Source organism: Boleophthalmus pectinirostris, unplaced genomic scaffold (genome assembly GCF_026225935.1).
Source record: "Boleophthalmus pectinirostris isolate CB_2022bp ecotype Guang Dong unplaced genomic scaffold, ASM2622593v1 HiC_scaffold_20, whole genome shotgun sequence".
Classification (NCBI taxonomy): Eukaryota; Metazoa; Chordata; class Actinopteri; order Gobiiformes; family Gobiidae; genus Boleophthalmus; species Boleophthalmus pectinirostris.
Window position 1 is genome coordinate 20,323,752 of NW_026571153.1, and position 15,889 is coordinate 20,339,640.

Sequence of the window (15,889 nt, forward strand, 5' to 3'; positions counted from 1 at the left end):
GAAATCACAAAAATATACACTGTTAGAGTAATTTATTATAAATATTTTTCAGCAGAAAAGTTATGTAATATTCACAACAATTCTTGTGTGAAAAGTTATTGAGTAATAAAAAATAGCCCTTTGTTCATATTTGAAAATTGCAGTGCCATTAGTACATGAGGTTGTCCATTGTTGTGTTTCTTCAGGTAAAATGAACACATTTCTAAATTTAATTACATAAAATACTACATGTTTGTTGTCAATTAAATAATTTCTACTAATATGTACGCACTGTGACAAAATCATATGTCTTTATAAGTCCAGCTGGCAATGCACTCAGCGTCATTTATGGCCAGGTGAGAAGAGAAAGTCTTTAATGTGCGTTCAGTCCTTGTGTGTCCTATTCCTCTTTGTCCATTTCAGTCAAAACAGAAAAGCACACCTTCTGAATGAGGATGCCAAATTTAGCTGAAAAAGTAAACACAACAGAGTAAATAACACACATAGACAAAAATACACTAGAATTGTAAATATTTTGTCCAAAAAATCTTGCCTATAAATTTTCTAATCCATAGTGGCCTCTTGTGGGCTGGAGTGTAGCAGCAGAGGAAATAAACAGGGACCCCTGACAGAGCAATGGCAATACCAATGAGAGAGTTGATTGTGTCACTGTAAAGTGGCACCACAACCAGGAAGATGGTCAGGAGGCAGAAAATAATGGGATAGACCAGACTGAGCTGAAGGAAAATAAAAACAGGAAGTCAGTGTTCACCAGCAGGTTAATATTGAAGGTCCTATATTACACAGAATTGACCCTTGTGAGCTTTAAGCCATGTTAGAATATTGTACTTCCTCAAAATGCCATGATGCACCTTGTGATGACATGTACTGGTAGCTTTCAAGTTAATAGCCACCTTTCACCTTTTGTACAGGAGAGATTGATCATTCCAGGGCTGAAATTATCCAAAAAGTGTAGCACTTCTTGTATTACCACATGACATCACAAGGTGGAACGAGGTGGAGTTTGACAGAAGAACTCAGTTTAAATATGCAGGGTTTGTGTGTTAAACATGTGAATGAAACAAAGCACAATTCTGGGTATGTTTTTTGATGAGGAAACAATATTATAACATACTAGTTCATCAATAAAGTAAATTAGCTGCTCCTACTTGCATTTTTAAAATGTACATTCATTTGCAAAACACACGCAGCTGTTACCTTTAATGGTCTTTTTCGGTCCGGTTGCTTCCAGCGCAGATACAGCTGCCCCAAAATGGAGAGTCCCACAAAGAACCAGTAGCTGAAGCTGTAGTAGTTAATGAGCCTAAAGACATCTTCCACACACAGGTATATCAGAGCCATGACTCCCTATAAGTACAGAACATAATGAGTTAGAAAACGTGATTGTAAATTTAGAATTTAATTTATTTTTGGGGTTTCTTACATTAAAAAGCAGAGCAGGAATTGGAGTATACCGATGAACATGGATCATACACAAATAGTCTGGTAGATGACCTTCTCTTGAGCCCACAAAAAACAGTCTGTCAAAAAAACATACATCGGTAATTAAAAATCAGTTAATGTTGTTTCCTCATCAAAAACATACCTGTTGTTGTGCTTTGTTTAATTCACACATGTTTAACACACAAACCCTGCATATTTAGGCAGAGTTCTTCTCTCAAACTCAAAACACTCCACATTGTAATGCCATGTGGTAATACGGGAAGTGCTCCACTGTGTTTTTAAACACCATACACTGTCACTAGAATCATTTGGATGATTTCAACCATGGAATTGCCAATCTCTGCTGAACTAAAGGTAAAAGGTAGCTGTTAACATGAAAACTACCACTACATGACATCACAAGGTGGAACAGAGCCTTTTGAACTTTGCAGATGTAGACAGACTAATAATACAGGGTTCCTCAAACATATGTGAATGAAACAAAACATAACTCCGGCTATGTTTTTGATGACGTAACAGCATTATAACATGGCTTAAAGCTCAACGAGTAATATAGGACTGTTAATAATTTTAATAAAAAATGGTGCATACAATCAAAATAAGTTTCTCACCTGGAAGATGCCAAAATTGAAGCGTTGAGTCCACCAAAGCAGGACAGAGCCACAGCTAAAGGAATAGTCCAGTTCATGATGCCAAACACTTTATCTGCAAATGTCTAGGAAATTAAGAAAAAATAAACAATAAACATATTTTTTGTAAGTTCTTCTTTGCATGCAGCCCATAGAAATACCAGAGCTTTTCTTTTCTTTTTTCTTTTCTTTTATCTTATATCTTACCACCGCTACTGCATCACTGTCCAAGATGGCGTTCATGGGGAGTACAGTATAGTAAGCCACATTGGTCAAGATGTAGATCACAGTCACTATGGGCATGGAAATAGCAATGGCCAGAGGTAGATTCCTGTAGTTCAAACACACAGCCAGATGAGCCAATTTAAACAGAGATTCCTCATAAGACTAAAGATCAGAGACTGGCCCCTTTTAGGTGAGCAAAAGTTTGGGTTTAGGATTAAATGGATGTCTATCACTAAATCTCCCTGAGAACAGAGCGGTATGAGAAAATACTGACCTCATTTCATTTTATTTACCATTATGACTATTTTGTATTTTTTTTTATTAAAAGGACAGTGCACATTAAAAGACAAGATAATGCTAAAGATAAAAACATACTTGTAAATATGCAGGATTGTAGCCAATACAGTGGCTAATTTCCATCCTTAGTGCCCTGAATATTTGGAGTTAGTTCATTCTCTCAATTACATTTATTTATTACAATTACAATTAAATTATTTTTTTTATTCAATTACATTTATTACAAGTATTTGGGAAAACTGCTACTCAATTAAGAGAACTTATAGAGTTACTGTTGGAACATAACATCTTACGTATAATTTAAAGTTAATAAAGTTGGAAGGACAAAACATTTAATAATGCACAAAATCTGGTATTTTCAGAGGAAAAACACAAAAATCAGCTAAACTAAATCATGGAGTGGTGCAAGAAACACATTATATTGGCAACACAAAGCTTTTATCACTTGTAGACTTACTCACAGTGGAAAGAGTAGCCAAAACTTTTACTCAAGTAAGAGTACTGTTACCTCAATAAAAATATTACTCAAATAAGAGTTAAAGTATGCTGCTAGATCTTTAAAAAGTTACTCAAGTAAATGTAACTGAGTACTACCAACCTCTGAATTCAAACTTCAGTAATGTGCACTAAACTAGAAATATGTCACTAAAATGTTTTGCATTGTACAATTTCTATGTAAGGGCCGTAATAACATTGATAAAAAAAATGTCACAATAACAATTTTTAAAGTTGCACTATGTAACTTTTTGGTTGGGGGTCCACCCTGTCACCTGCTTATTTCTGTGGATGTCACTGCTCTGCCTGGAATGTTTCACAGTATCAACAGACGTACCTTATATTTATTCAGTTGCCAGTACAGGTGTTTTTATAGCTCAAAAATGCCTAGAAAAACAGGAATTGACTTATGAGTGGAGTCACCTCTCCACAGATCTGACCCGTAACTTGATCCGGTTTGCTCTCAATGAAGATAGAAAGGTTTAATGCCATACTGAGACTGGACCCTCCAACCAAAAAGTTACACAGTGCACCTTTAAGTGTGATGTACTGATGAAGAAAATAGACGATAAACGATAATACTGAAAGTAATTTATGCCGCTGACACAATAACTTTAAAGCAGGATTTCACCCCAAAATATTCTAAATGTACTATATCAGTAAAATAAATAAATAAAATAAAAATAAAAAATAGCATAATAATAATACAATTCTTTTAGACCAAGGTTTGACTGCTCACAAGCACTGAGGGAGTAAATGATATGAAAACAAACTGAACATTGGTCTGAAAAAAGAAACTATTCAAACAAATTATTAATTAAGACCACATGAACGTCACTGCTCCACTTAAATAGTCAGTTTGTATCTACTGTGAGTCAGAACCTGCTCAAATCTTATCATAGTGCAAAAAAAAAGAAATCCCAATGATACACTCCCAAATTATTGTTCCTTCTTTAATCTTATTTAATTTGAATTAGAGTGTATTCATGTTATATTTTTAACAGCTTTTTAGCATTTGGTATTTTAAAGCTTTTTATTTTTTATTTTTTGTATTTTTGATTTACTTTCTTTTCTTGTCTTAAAGGTGCATTGTGTAACTTTTCTGGTGGAGGGTGCGTCAAATGCTTTACTTCATGGAGATGTTATTACTTTGTCTGGAATGTACATTGTCTCAGTATGTTATTAAACCTCAGTATATTATTAAACCTTTCTATCTTTATGGAGACCAAACCCAGCCAAGCTACAGGTCAGAGACTCAGAACGGAATCCAGGAAATACCAGGTATTTTTGAGCTAAAAAAAAAACACCTGTAATTGAATAACTGTACAGTGGAACTGTTGAATGTCATACTGTGACCCTCCACCGGAAAAGTTACACAATGCACCTTTGATTTGTCTGTGTCTGTGATGTATATAATAAAGTGGATTGGATTACTTAATTGAACAATTCACTAGATACAGTATTTATATGACAGACAGTTTACACACCTCTCTGGGTTCTTGATTTCCTCTGTGACAAAGTTAAGTGTGTCCCATCCAGAGTAAGAGAAGAGAGCAGAGTACAAAGCCAGAGCAATTCCCCCGGGGTCCTGGGATGAGCCATCAAAGAGCCCCTCGAAGTTCTGTGTGTGACCTGAAAACATAAAGCATGGCACCATTACATTTAACTTTACACTAACTCATTGCTGTTTTTGTTTCCTAAAAGGTGCACTATGTGACTTTTGTGGTGCAAGGCCAATCACAAGGCCGTATTGAAATAAACTTGTCTCTCTTGCATTCATTATGTTTTTCTCTTGCTCAGTAATAGCTTGAAATGTATTTGTAATGAGAGCAGGTTTGCCTCTCAAGAAGTAATGCCCTTGTCTCCACAGATAAATTTAATGCCATACTGTGGAACATTCCAGACAAAGCAAAGAATTTCCATGTTGACATGCAGGTAGCGAACTAGAAAAGTCCTATATTATGCAAAATTAACTCTTGTGAGCTTTAAGCCAAGAGTTGTGTTTTGTTGAGTTTGAGTAACCCTTTATTATTAGTCTGTCTACATCTCCAAAGCTCAAAATGCTCTGTTCCACCTTGTGATGTCATGAAGCAGTAGTTTTCAAGTTAACAGCTACCCTTTATCTTTTGTTTAGTAGAAATTGTAAATTCAAGGGCTGAAATTATCCAAATGATTCTTCTATAGTATTGGCGTATGGAATTTGAAAATACAGTGGAGCTCTTCCTGGTATTTTGAGAGGAGAACTCAGCCTAAGTATGCAGGGTTTGTCTGTTAAGCATGTTCAAATGAAACAAAACACAACTCCAGGTATGTTTGTGATGAGGAAACAACATTATAGCATTGATCAAAAAATAGCATAATATGGGCCTTTTATAAAATAATACATTTATATAATAATAATAATAATAATAATAATAATAATATAATAATAATAATAATATAATAATACACTATAAATAATGTTAAGTCAAACTGGTACCTTGTCCGATCATGACCAGGCCTGTGATGATGACAGCGATCAGAGCGATAACTTTGGCGTATGTGAAGAAGTCTTGAACTCTAGTGCCCCATTTCACATAGGCACAGTTGACAAAGGTCAGCAAGCCTACAGCACAAAAGAGACACTATATAGATTAATGGAAAGTAAAAAAAAGAAGAAATATTTGTACAGTTTCATTCTCAGCTCTGACATTTGCTGTGTAAAGTGCATGTGTGCCAGTCTGTTTCCGATGGTGATTTAAGGAAGCTCTGATGCTGACTCAAGCAGACTGTTGTTTTCAGAGGAAACAGCTGAACAGTTTTCACACACACTTGACTCTGCAGGTATAATCGAAAACTTGAGACGATTATGAAACTTCTGCAGTGATTTTGTTGATCCCGACTGAGGAATCAACAAAATCAGTGGCCATCAGTAGCTACAAAGATAACTCACTTTCTCTTGACAAACATGCTTAGCTCTAATCAGAGTTTACACAAAGGACTGTAAATGGATATTCATGAGACTGGAGAGTTATTATCATGATATCAAATTTTAGTTTTAAGATTTTGTGAGAAGAAACATCACAGTTTGACGATGATTTTTGATTACTGATTACTGATACTGACTCTACTATTTGGCCAATGTTATAAAATCAAATGGTCTTAATGTAAAAGTATTGTTATGAAAATGGCCACAAGAACAAACATGATATACAGTATTTACGTTTGCACTTTTGGAGTAGAGCTGAATTGAAATGACTTAATTTTGCTTCTCAAATGGTCATGTTTATGATATTGTGACCTGAATAAACAAGTTAAGTATCCTTCACGTAACAACTGAACAGCTTTGTATGAATAAAAGTTCAAACATTATGAGAATTTCTGAGGCTACATCAGTCAGTAAAGAGTCAAACCAGAATATCGGCTGACACTATATCATGGAACTGATACCTAATCCAGCAAATTTTCATGGAAGCAACCAATATTTAGTACCAATATCTGTATCAGTGAATCCTTACATATTATTATATTAGTGACAGTGAACAAATTTTGCACCAGACCTCCACCCAAGTATATTTTTGACTGTACACATTCAACTTTTTGTAGAATAATACGTAACTGACCTGTAACTGATTGCCTGAAGAGGTTTGAGTCCCCATATGACTTTGTAAATACTCACACACAGACCACCTAAACAGCAGCTGGGGCTAAGCCAACACTATCATGTTCTACACTGACAGAGAGACGATCAAAACAACTAAGGAGTCAGTGGGAACTCAGGGAAACAGCATTGGTGGAGGGAGGCAGCCGCACAGAAGCAGGGCCATACTGTGTGGACACTGTAATGTAGATGTTCAAGAGGGGAGAGGATAAAACTAGCTGTGCGGTCACGTTTTGGTTGAAATACAATCGGATTTCAAGATAAACTAAATAAAACGATATAAAGGTGCACTGTGTAACTTTTCTGATGTAGGGTCTGCTGCGTGCTCGTCTCCATAGAAATTATTGTTTTGCTTTGGATGTTAGACAGTAGGGCATCAAACATCTATCCTGCATTTATTGAATTACAGGTGTTTATATTGCTATTTATTGCAGGCCTATCTCTCCACAGATCTGACCTGTAATTTGCTTGATCATGCCACCTGTCTGTCTCCATGGAGTTAGATAAGGTTTAATGTCACACTGTGGACCATTCCAGGCAAAGCAATAACATCTCTATGGAGCAACAGGTGGCAGGTCCTCTAAAGGTATTCTGGTAAAGTGCTATATGTGTTTTGTTTAGCCGGTCTGAACAAGAACAAGAATGTCACTGTGTAGGTAAGGACATCTGACAGGGTTGGAAAAGCACTGATCCAGCTTTTTCAGTACTGATACCGATGCGATACTGGCTGGAAGTATCTGCTGATATTAGCTATTCACTGATACCAGTGTAGGGACAGAAAATTGCCTTTTTTCTGACAAAAAACAGATAACAACTGAAAAGATCTGTATTAGTAAAAGTTCAAACATGAGACTTTCTGGGCAAACATCAATCACTAAAGAGGATTGTAAAGCAGTTCAAATAGATCTCAACAAACTAATAAAGGAGCTCAGAAGTCAATATAAGGAAGTTGTAACTTGCAGAACTCAAGCAAAGAAAGAATGTGGGACTCTATTACGGAAATGACTAATATGGCCATATGATCACACTGGAGCTCCCACTCATGTGTTCAACACACAGAATGAGCTCACACAAGTAACATGTAAAAAACAAATTTGTACCCCAATCTATAATAATAATAATAATAATAATAATAATAATAATAATAATATTAACAACAACACATATATAGCACTTTTCATGACACTCAAAGATGCTTCACACAGTTCAAGACAGATATGGTACTGGTATAGGATAACAATACCGATATTGAAAAATTTGGTGGCTCAGATGTCAGTTCAGCCGATATACCATTTTGGTTTAATTAAATTGGTGAGATGATTTCCTGACCAATGTTGCCCCAAAATGTTTCATAATATTAAACTTGTAGTTTTTAGTGGATCATTCTTTATCTTATGCTGTTTGGAAATATATATGATATTTTCAGTCTCTACCCTTGTATTGACATCGATATCAAAACTGAAAAAACCTGGATCTGTACATCCCTAATAGACAAAACAAAATGAAAGAAAGAAATGAAAAGGAGATGCAGTAATGAAGTCAGTTTTGAACAGGTGAGTTTTCAGGGTTTTTTTGAAGAAAGGGAGAGTGGATGAGTCTCTGAGTTCCAGAGGGTAGGGGCAGCAGCGAAGAAGGTTTTGTCCCTCCAGGTCTTATATTTATTTCCTGGTGGGGGTATTATTATTATTTTGTGTGATGTCTATCTCTATGTTAATGCTGCTGAACCCTGCTCTGAGCAAAATTTCTCAATGAATGGAAAAAATGTCAGAAACCTGAAACTGAAAGACACATTTGGAAATTTTAGCATGACAGTAAAAAGTGAAAGTGAAAGTGGTAAGTCTAATATTGCATAAACTGAAAACAGGTTTATAGCTAATTGGGGTCCTGGAGAGAGCTGTGGTCAGGGCAGTACACAGGGTGGACAAAGGGTCTGTTGTTCCGGGTTCCAGATTTTTTATTTTTTTTGTATTTTTTAGTATTAAACTCAAGATCAACAAGGTTTAATCTTTATTGTCTATAATTTTATTAGCAGTATATCCCACTTCAAAATTAGTTATCATGACAGGCCTTGGTGTAGGGCACTTTGGGTCAAATACATAGACGTACTTAATAAACTTTTTAGTTGACCAAGAATTCTTTTAATTACATATAATTAATTAATTTGTCATTATTTAGCTGTTACTGGGCTGTTAGTTGCTTAGGTCAGAGTCTGCATATTTCTCGGACTTTACCTCAGAGCTATCAGCCCTTCTCCAGTACTTCTTATCTCCATAAATGTTGATGGAAGACTTTCACGTGTGTGTGTGTGTGTGTGTGTGTGTGCGTGTGTGTGGGTGGGTGGATGAATGAGGAATATTTATTGCAAGTGAGTACAAAATACTTTATCTTTATATCAATGTTCTTCTACACACCCCCCAGAAAAATAAAACTAAGCAAGAGCAGTTTGTGGCATCTTAACCCTAAAGGTACACTGTAACATTTCCAGTGGAAGATCAGCCGCCTCCTCGCCTCCACGGAAATGTTATTGTTTTGTCTTGAATGTTCCACAGTACAGATAAGTAAATCTATCATGAGGGAAATAAAACTAAGCTACATTACAGTTCAGATCTGTGGAGAGATGCCCCTATTCACAGAAGGAATTACTGTATTTTTGAGCAATAGAAATACCCGTAATGAATAAATGCTAGATGGAAATATTTAAAGTCTTACCAAGGAACATTCCAAGCAAATCAATAAGATCTCCAAGGAGATAAGTAGGTAGCTGACCCTCCACAAGAAAAGTTGCGCACCCTTGTGTACCCTTAATCTGGTAATACACACTACCAGTTAAAAGTTTGGACTCATCATCTCATTCAGTGTTTTTTATATATATTTACTAGTTTTTACATTTGATATACATGCAGAAGACATTAAATATATGATGTAAGATCTATGGAATTATTAAGAAATAAACGTAAATATTTTTCAACAAAGCGAAGGGTGGTTACTTTGAGGATTTGGTTATAAAATACTTACACTAACGTTTTATTTAATTCTTTTTTTCCTTTAATTTCGCACACCTTCCTTCCTATATTTGATGTCTTCTGTATGTATGGCAAATGTAGAAGTAAACATACAGAAAAAAAAAACAATGAATGAGATGGTGAGTCCAAACTTTTGACTGGGAGTGTCTGGTTGATTGATTTGGTATTTTTGGTAGGTTAGTAATGTCAGTTGTTTATTAACAGAGATTAACAAGCCTTTTCTGGGCAAATAGTTGTAAATCTGCATTGGTAGCAAAATTAAGCCATGAGCAAAATGTATTTGATTATTTTTTCCCTTAGCTGGACTAATTGCAAATAGCCTGGAAGTTTTAAGTTCCTGTTTCGGCTCTTGACTTCAGCTTTGTCACCATATTTCGCTTCTCTAGTCTGAGAAAAGCTCACGTGATAGGTCTTCCAATAGCCCAGTATGACACAACTCTGACTGTTCATAGTACTGAATAAATATGAAAATAGGTCTCTTAAGATAATTACTATATTGACTTATGGTTCAATATACGATTGATGGACCAATATATTTTTGTGTACTCTTTCTTTGCACTATTTTGGGTTCTTTTTTGGCTTTGTGATAAGATTTGAGAGATTAAAGATTGAAATAATAACTTCTATGGGCCATTAAAAATGCAAACTAACTACTAAAGAGTTTAATTCTGCTATTTATTTATTGCAACTCATGTTGTTAAAGATGCACTGCGTGACATTTCTATTGGAGAATCTGCCACCAGCCACCTGCTTGTCTGGAAATGTTATCGCTTTGTTTAGAATGTTCCACAGTATAGATTAAACCTATCTATCACGAGGGAGACGAGCAGGTTACAGCGCTACGCTACATTATAGTTCAGATCTGTGGAGAGGCGCCCCTATTCACAGATGGAATTATTGTATTTTTGACCAATAGAAACATCTGAAATGAATGTCATACCATGAGACATTCCAGGCAAAGCAATAACATCTCTATGGAGACAAACAGGTGGTGGACCTTATACTAGAAAAGTTGCGCAGTGCCCCTTTAACAAGAGTGCACATTTAGTATACCTCTGTGGAGATAATTCTGCTTTAGTGTCATTGTGTGTGTTTCAGTATGAGCGTTTATGGTCTATCTTCACTTCAGCCATGCAGTATATCACACTTCAAAATTTGTTATTGTGACTAGATTAAAATACTTACAGATACAAGCTGCAGCCAGGAGTCGGTTTGCGAGGTAAGGGGCTATACAGGTGGGGAAGATCGGCTGGACCATGTAGTTTGAGAAGGTGATGGCAATGACAGCTTGACTGGTCGGTTCAATGATCAACAGTGAAGTCCACAATCGGATGAAGGCCAGGAAACCCCCAAAAGCCTCGAGTATATAGGCATAGGAAGCACCGGATTTGGTAATGGTGGTCCCCAACTCTGCGTAGCACAAAGCCCCAAATACAGAGAAGATCCCCCCGATAGTCCATACCACCAGAGAGAGGCCATAGGAAGCACTGTGGATCAGGACCCCTTTTGGAGAGACGAAAATGCCTGAGCCAATCATGTTCCCCACGATGAGACACACGCCATTTAACAGGGAAATCTCCTTCTTCAGCTTCATTGACTCGTCTGAACCCTCGGACTTAACTGACGGAGGGCTGCCATTTGAGGTCAAGCTCTCAGATGCCATTGTTCAAATAATTTTAGAACTGTTATATATACAAATATGTCAGTCTTAGATGTTATTCTGAAGTTCTCTTGTGGTTTATCCCAGGTTATCTGCCATTGTGTGTGGGCACCTGTAGAATCAAAAAAGGTCAAGTTAGTGGTAATGTTGTGATACTGTATTGTCATAAGTCATACAATAATATCGTGGGCCATCACAATATTTAAAATTACAAGTCTCTTTGCTTCAATTCAGTGTTTTGGTGCGATAATAGTTAAAAAAACAGGAGGAAGAAATCATTATTAAAGGCCCTATATTATGCAAAATTGACTCGTGTGAACATTTAGCCATGTTATAATGTTGTTTCCTCATCAAAAACATACCCAGATTTATGTTTTGTTTCATTCACACATGTTTCAGTAGCCCTATATTATCAGTCTGTCTACATCTCCAAATCTTATAACGCTCTGTTCCCCCTTAGGGTGTCATGAAGCATTTGTTTTCAAGTTAACTGCAACCTTTTACCTTTTGTTCAGTAGAGATTGGCAATTCCAGAGCTAAGTTTATCCAAATGATTCTAGTGAAAGTGTACAGAGTTTAAAAACAAAGTGGAGCACTTCCTGTATTACAACATGACATCACAAGTCGGAACAGAGTGTTTTCCAACTAAGATAAGAACTCAGCCTAAATATGTAAGATTTGTGCGTTAAGTATGTGCGAATGAAACAAAACACAACTCTAGGTCTATTTGTGATGAGGAAACAACATTATAACATAGATCACAAAATAGAATAATATGGGCCCATTAATCACTTTTAAACCTTAATTCTTTGTATTATGAGAGAACCAAAGACTCGTCAAGACATTTTAAAAGAGACATTGCCCCATATCAGATTGGATAGCCTATCACTACATCCTTACATCCCATTGTCATGACAACGGTTACTGAGCAGAGCAAATAGTTGTGCTGATGCAATCAGACCCAAATCTAATCAAACACAAACACATTTACATGCCCCACTCATGCAAAAAAAAAAAAAAAAAACACAGAGAGCTCACAGAATTTCGTATATTGTGGTGCCATTAAGTTACACAGTGAATGGCCTTTTAAGGCTGAGTGTATTGACAGAGTAAGGCTCAAGAGCAAACACACACCACATGCTTCACAATACTAGCAGATCTTCTTTACTAACCCCTGGGCTAACTATGGAAAAGCTTAGCCACTAAAAAAAATCCACTGACTCACCTATTAGCATGGTTTTTTACATGTCAGCATTGGTGCCTGTCACATGTTATCCAAAGTTCATTATTCGTCAGCTAGTGTGAAGTCTTAGTGAGGCAAGACACAAAAACAGATTAAAAGATACAGGACTATAGTCATATCATACTCCATGTAACTACCCACCTCTTGTGTTTAGCCCAGATATATTTTGTATTATTATATTTAGTAAATAGTAATATTTTGTCATACTATATGTTTCATTTTTACTTGTACATATAAGTTTGTATAATTATGCCTTATTTGTCTCATGTTATTTTTGCTACTTATTTTGAATTCATTATTAGCATGTATGCCTTTGCTCTTTGTTATTATATTACCTTGTGATGACCGAGTTGATATAGGGAATAAGGCAGATACAAACTTTGCTGAATTTAAGTGCGGGATCTGCCACTTGTTTGTCTCCATGGAGATATTATTGCTTTGCTTAGAATGTTGCACAGAATGGCATTAAACTTATTACTTAGTTTGTAACTATGAAGTTATTTATTCAACGCTCACAGCTCAAATCTTATAGTACAGAAATAAATCAAAAAGTTCCTCACTAGTACAAAGAAAAAGTCCAGTGATAAATATCGTGACAGGCCTATGCTGTGGAACATTGTAGGAAAAGTAATAACATCAGAATGCAAACAAGCAGGTGGTTTGAACTTCACCAGAAATGTTTTACAGTTTCTATGGATATGTCATTGCTCTGCCTGGAATGTTCCCCAGTATGACACTAAACAGCTCTGTCTTGCATGCAATCAATTACAGGTGATTTTATAGCTCAAAAATACCTAGAAAAACAGGCATTCTGACTATGAGTGGGGCTGCCTCTCCACAGATCTGACCGATAACTTGGTCTGGTTTGGACTCCATGAAGATAGAAAGGTTTAATACCATACTGTGAAACATTCCAGAAAAAGCAATAACATCTCCATGAGGAAAAGTATTTGATGGACCCTCCAATAGGAAAGTTACACAACGTACCTTTCAATTTGCCTGTAAAAGTCAGTTGTAAAGCAGGTCAAGCATCTCTTACCTTGCTTTGGAGCAGAGGAGTAGTGGCACGTGACGACAGTGACAGTAACAGGCTGTAAAAGAAGAGAGTGTGACTGAGATCCAACCACTGAAAGAGGTGAGGCCCTGAAGACAGAGCAAGGTCCAAAAGCTGAACCTGATAAGTTGTCACCCTTACGTTACACAAGGTCACATAATCTTAGAAGACAGTAAAGGTGAACTTGTCCTGTGAAAGAGCTGTGTTTGTTGATGAATCTAGTTATATACATATATTTAATCTCATATAATTAAGAATAAGAGTACTACTAACATAATTTATCTATCATTTATCTTTAAAGGTGCATTAGGTAACTTTTTTGGTGAAAGATCCATCAAATCCTTTTCTCCATGGAGAATATTTTAACCTTTCTATTTTTCATGGAGATCAAAGTTACAACTCATACCAAGCTACAGGTCAGATCTGTGAAGAGGCAACCCCGCTCACAGTCAGAATGCATGCTTTTCTCTGTACTTTCGAGTTTTAAAACCACTTGTGACAGAATAAATGTAAAGTAGAGCTATTTAATGTAATACTGTGGAACATTCAGAACAATGATATACATCCATAGAAACAAGCAGGTAATGATTTAACGTTTTCACATTTGACATAGTGCCTAATGTATTTTTACACTAAACAGCCATCCATCCATCCATTTTCGTCCGCTTATCCGGGGCCGGGTCGCGGGAGCAGCAGTAAACAAACAAACACACTAAACAATATAGCTAAATTAATTTGAAAGTAATATAAAGTCTTCTATTGATAACTATCTCTGAAAACACCTCTGACAATTTGAATGACATTGGCTAATAACCCACCTAAAAAAGTGACAGTGATTTCAACGTTTTTACTCCGTTAACTTAGGCTAATTATGTTGTGCAACGCTAAAACAATTCCAGAGATTGGTAATAAATAGTTGAACTCTTTTTATGATTTTGTTATGATTATGGTTATGGTTATGATGGCTTGTGAAAGTTAATGGACAACTGTAACATGGCTGTGCTATATGCCGGATTTTTGTTTCTATGTCACAGATTAAAATAACACATATAAACAGCTGTCAGATTGCCTAGTAGTTAGCTTACCCTCTCCAGTTGTAAGTTAGCGTTTTTCAGGAACTAAAAATGTTCAAAACTTCAAACTTGTGTCTTGTCTCTCTGCGTGCGTATGTGCGTCCTCGTGCTTCCTCTGGTCTTGACGTAGCTGCGCGCCTCAGCTGATGGACCTGTGGCTTTTATATGGACTTGCACTTCCCTTTGCTTTAAGTCTCTGCCAAGGAGACGACCCCGGAGCGGAGGGAGGGGCGCGTAATGGCCTTGCATTGTGTTTCCTCAATGGGTTTCATCACCATCACTTTATAACAGGGCTTTTACTGTAATTAAATCATTGAGCACCTAGAACGCAAAACACAGCTTTTAAAAACATAGCTTATAATTATCCCATATTAATACGGCCCTCTCATTAATTATACTGTAGCCAATCTGAATGATTTTATTTTGATTTAGAAAATAGTTCAAAGTGTAAAGGTGCAAATAAAGCTTTTCAACAATTTTAGATAAGCCTATAGACACATTTCTAACCGTTTCTCTCAAACTAATTTACTAAACAAACCAGAAACCAGAATTCCGGATAAAAAATAAATATTTGGTTAGTAATTCCTCTATGACCAAGGCTTACCAAATTGGAAGGTAATAGCGCCCTCTTGTGGATATAGGTGGTTTACTCATAGCCTTTAAACCTTCCTGTATAACATGACAGGATTGTAATTCACATGTATTAAACCTTTACCCTTTATATCTCCCGTGTCGCTACAAAATGCACTTTCCAATAAATATCAAAATGGTGTTTCATTTTCTTTAGATTTCTGCTTAAATGTTGTTTACGCTTAGGTCACGCTTACATTAAAATATAAATCAAGTTAGATTTGATAGCCCAATATTATACTATCCTGTAGAGTTTTATAACAAATGAAGACAATCAAATTTAATTAAAATGTCATAATAATACACAATTTGAATTGAATTGTGTGGATTTAAAAAGCTCACCCAAAATAAATGACACTTGACCTATCACAAATGCAAATACTTGTCCTTTCTGTGATGATTAATGATTGTGTGCAAATATAGATTAAGGTTATGTCTTTTGTGATCAAAGCTTCTCCCACTCACACCTGAAGATTC

At 36.1% G+C, this 15,889-nt stretch overlaps 1 protein-coding gene across 3 annotated transcripts; it reads right to left on the reverse strand.

The window, feature by feature from the left end:
• Positions 1-15: 15 nt before the first annotated feature.
• On the reverse strand, positions 16-14,954 carry slc7a7 (solute carrier family 7 member 7). Of its 3 annotated transcripts, XM_055156643.1 has the most exons (12): positions 14,795-14,954; positions 13,695-13,746; positions 12,638-12,720; positions 10,938-11,524; positions 5,569-5,694; positions 4,577-4,721; positions 2,280-2,403; positions 2,055-2,158; positions 1,424-1,520; positions 1,198-1,347; positions 533-716; positions 16-447 (listed from the first exon to the last, which is right to left on the reverse strand). In XM_055156643.1, the coding sequence occupies exons 4-12, from the start codon at positions 11,413-11,415 to the stop codon at positions 380-382; spliced, it is 1,476 nt and encodes a 491-aa protein (XP_055012618.1). In that variant the 5' UTR covers positions 11,416-11,524; positions 12,638-12,720; positions 13,695-13,746; positions 14,795-14,954; the 3' UTR covers positions 16-379. The 3 variants fall into 3 exon arrangements, with proteins under 3 accessions (XP_055012618.1, XP_020793428.1, XP_055012619.1); XM_020937769.2 differs by lacking the exon at positions 12,638-12,720; XM_055156644.1 differs by lacking the exons at positions 12,638-12,720; positions 13,695-13,746 and having other exon boundaries at positions 14,795-14,941.
• Between the last annotated feature and the right edge of the window lie 935 nt (positions 14,955-15,889).

Bases quoted from the DNA above. Each gene is read 5' to 3' on its own strand.
- slc7a7 (XM_020937769.2), bottom strand. From the start codon at position 11,415: ATGGCATCTGAGAGCTTGACCTCAAATGGCAGCCCTCCGTCAGTTAAG. The intron at 717-1,197 runs GTAACAGCTGCG...ATTTTCCTTCAG, and splicing joins ACCGAAAAAGACCATTAAAG to CTCAGTCTGGTCTATCCCAT. The intron at 448-532 runs GCAAGATTTTTT...TTACTTTTTCAG, and splicing joins ATGGATTAGAAAATTTATAG to CTAAATTTGGCATCCTCATT.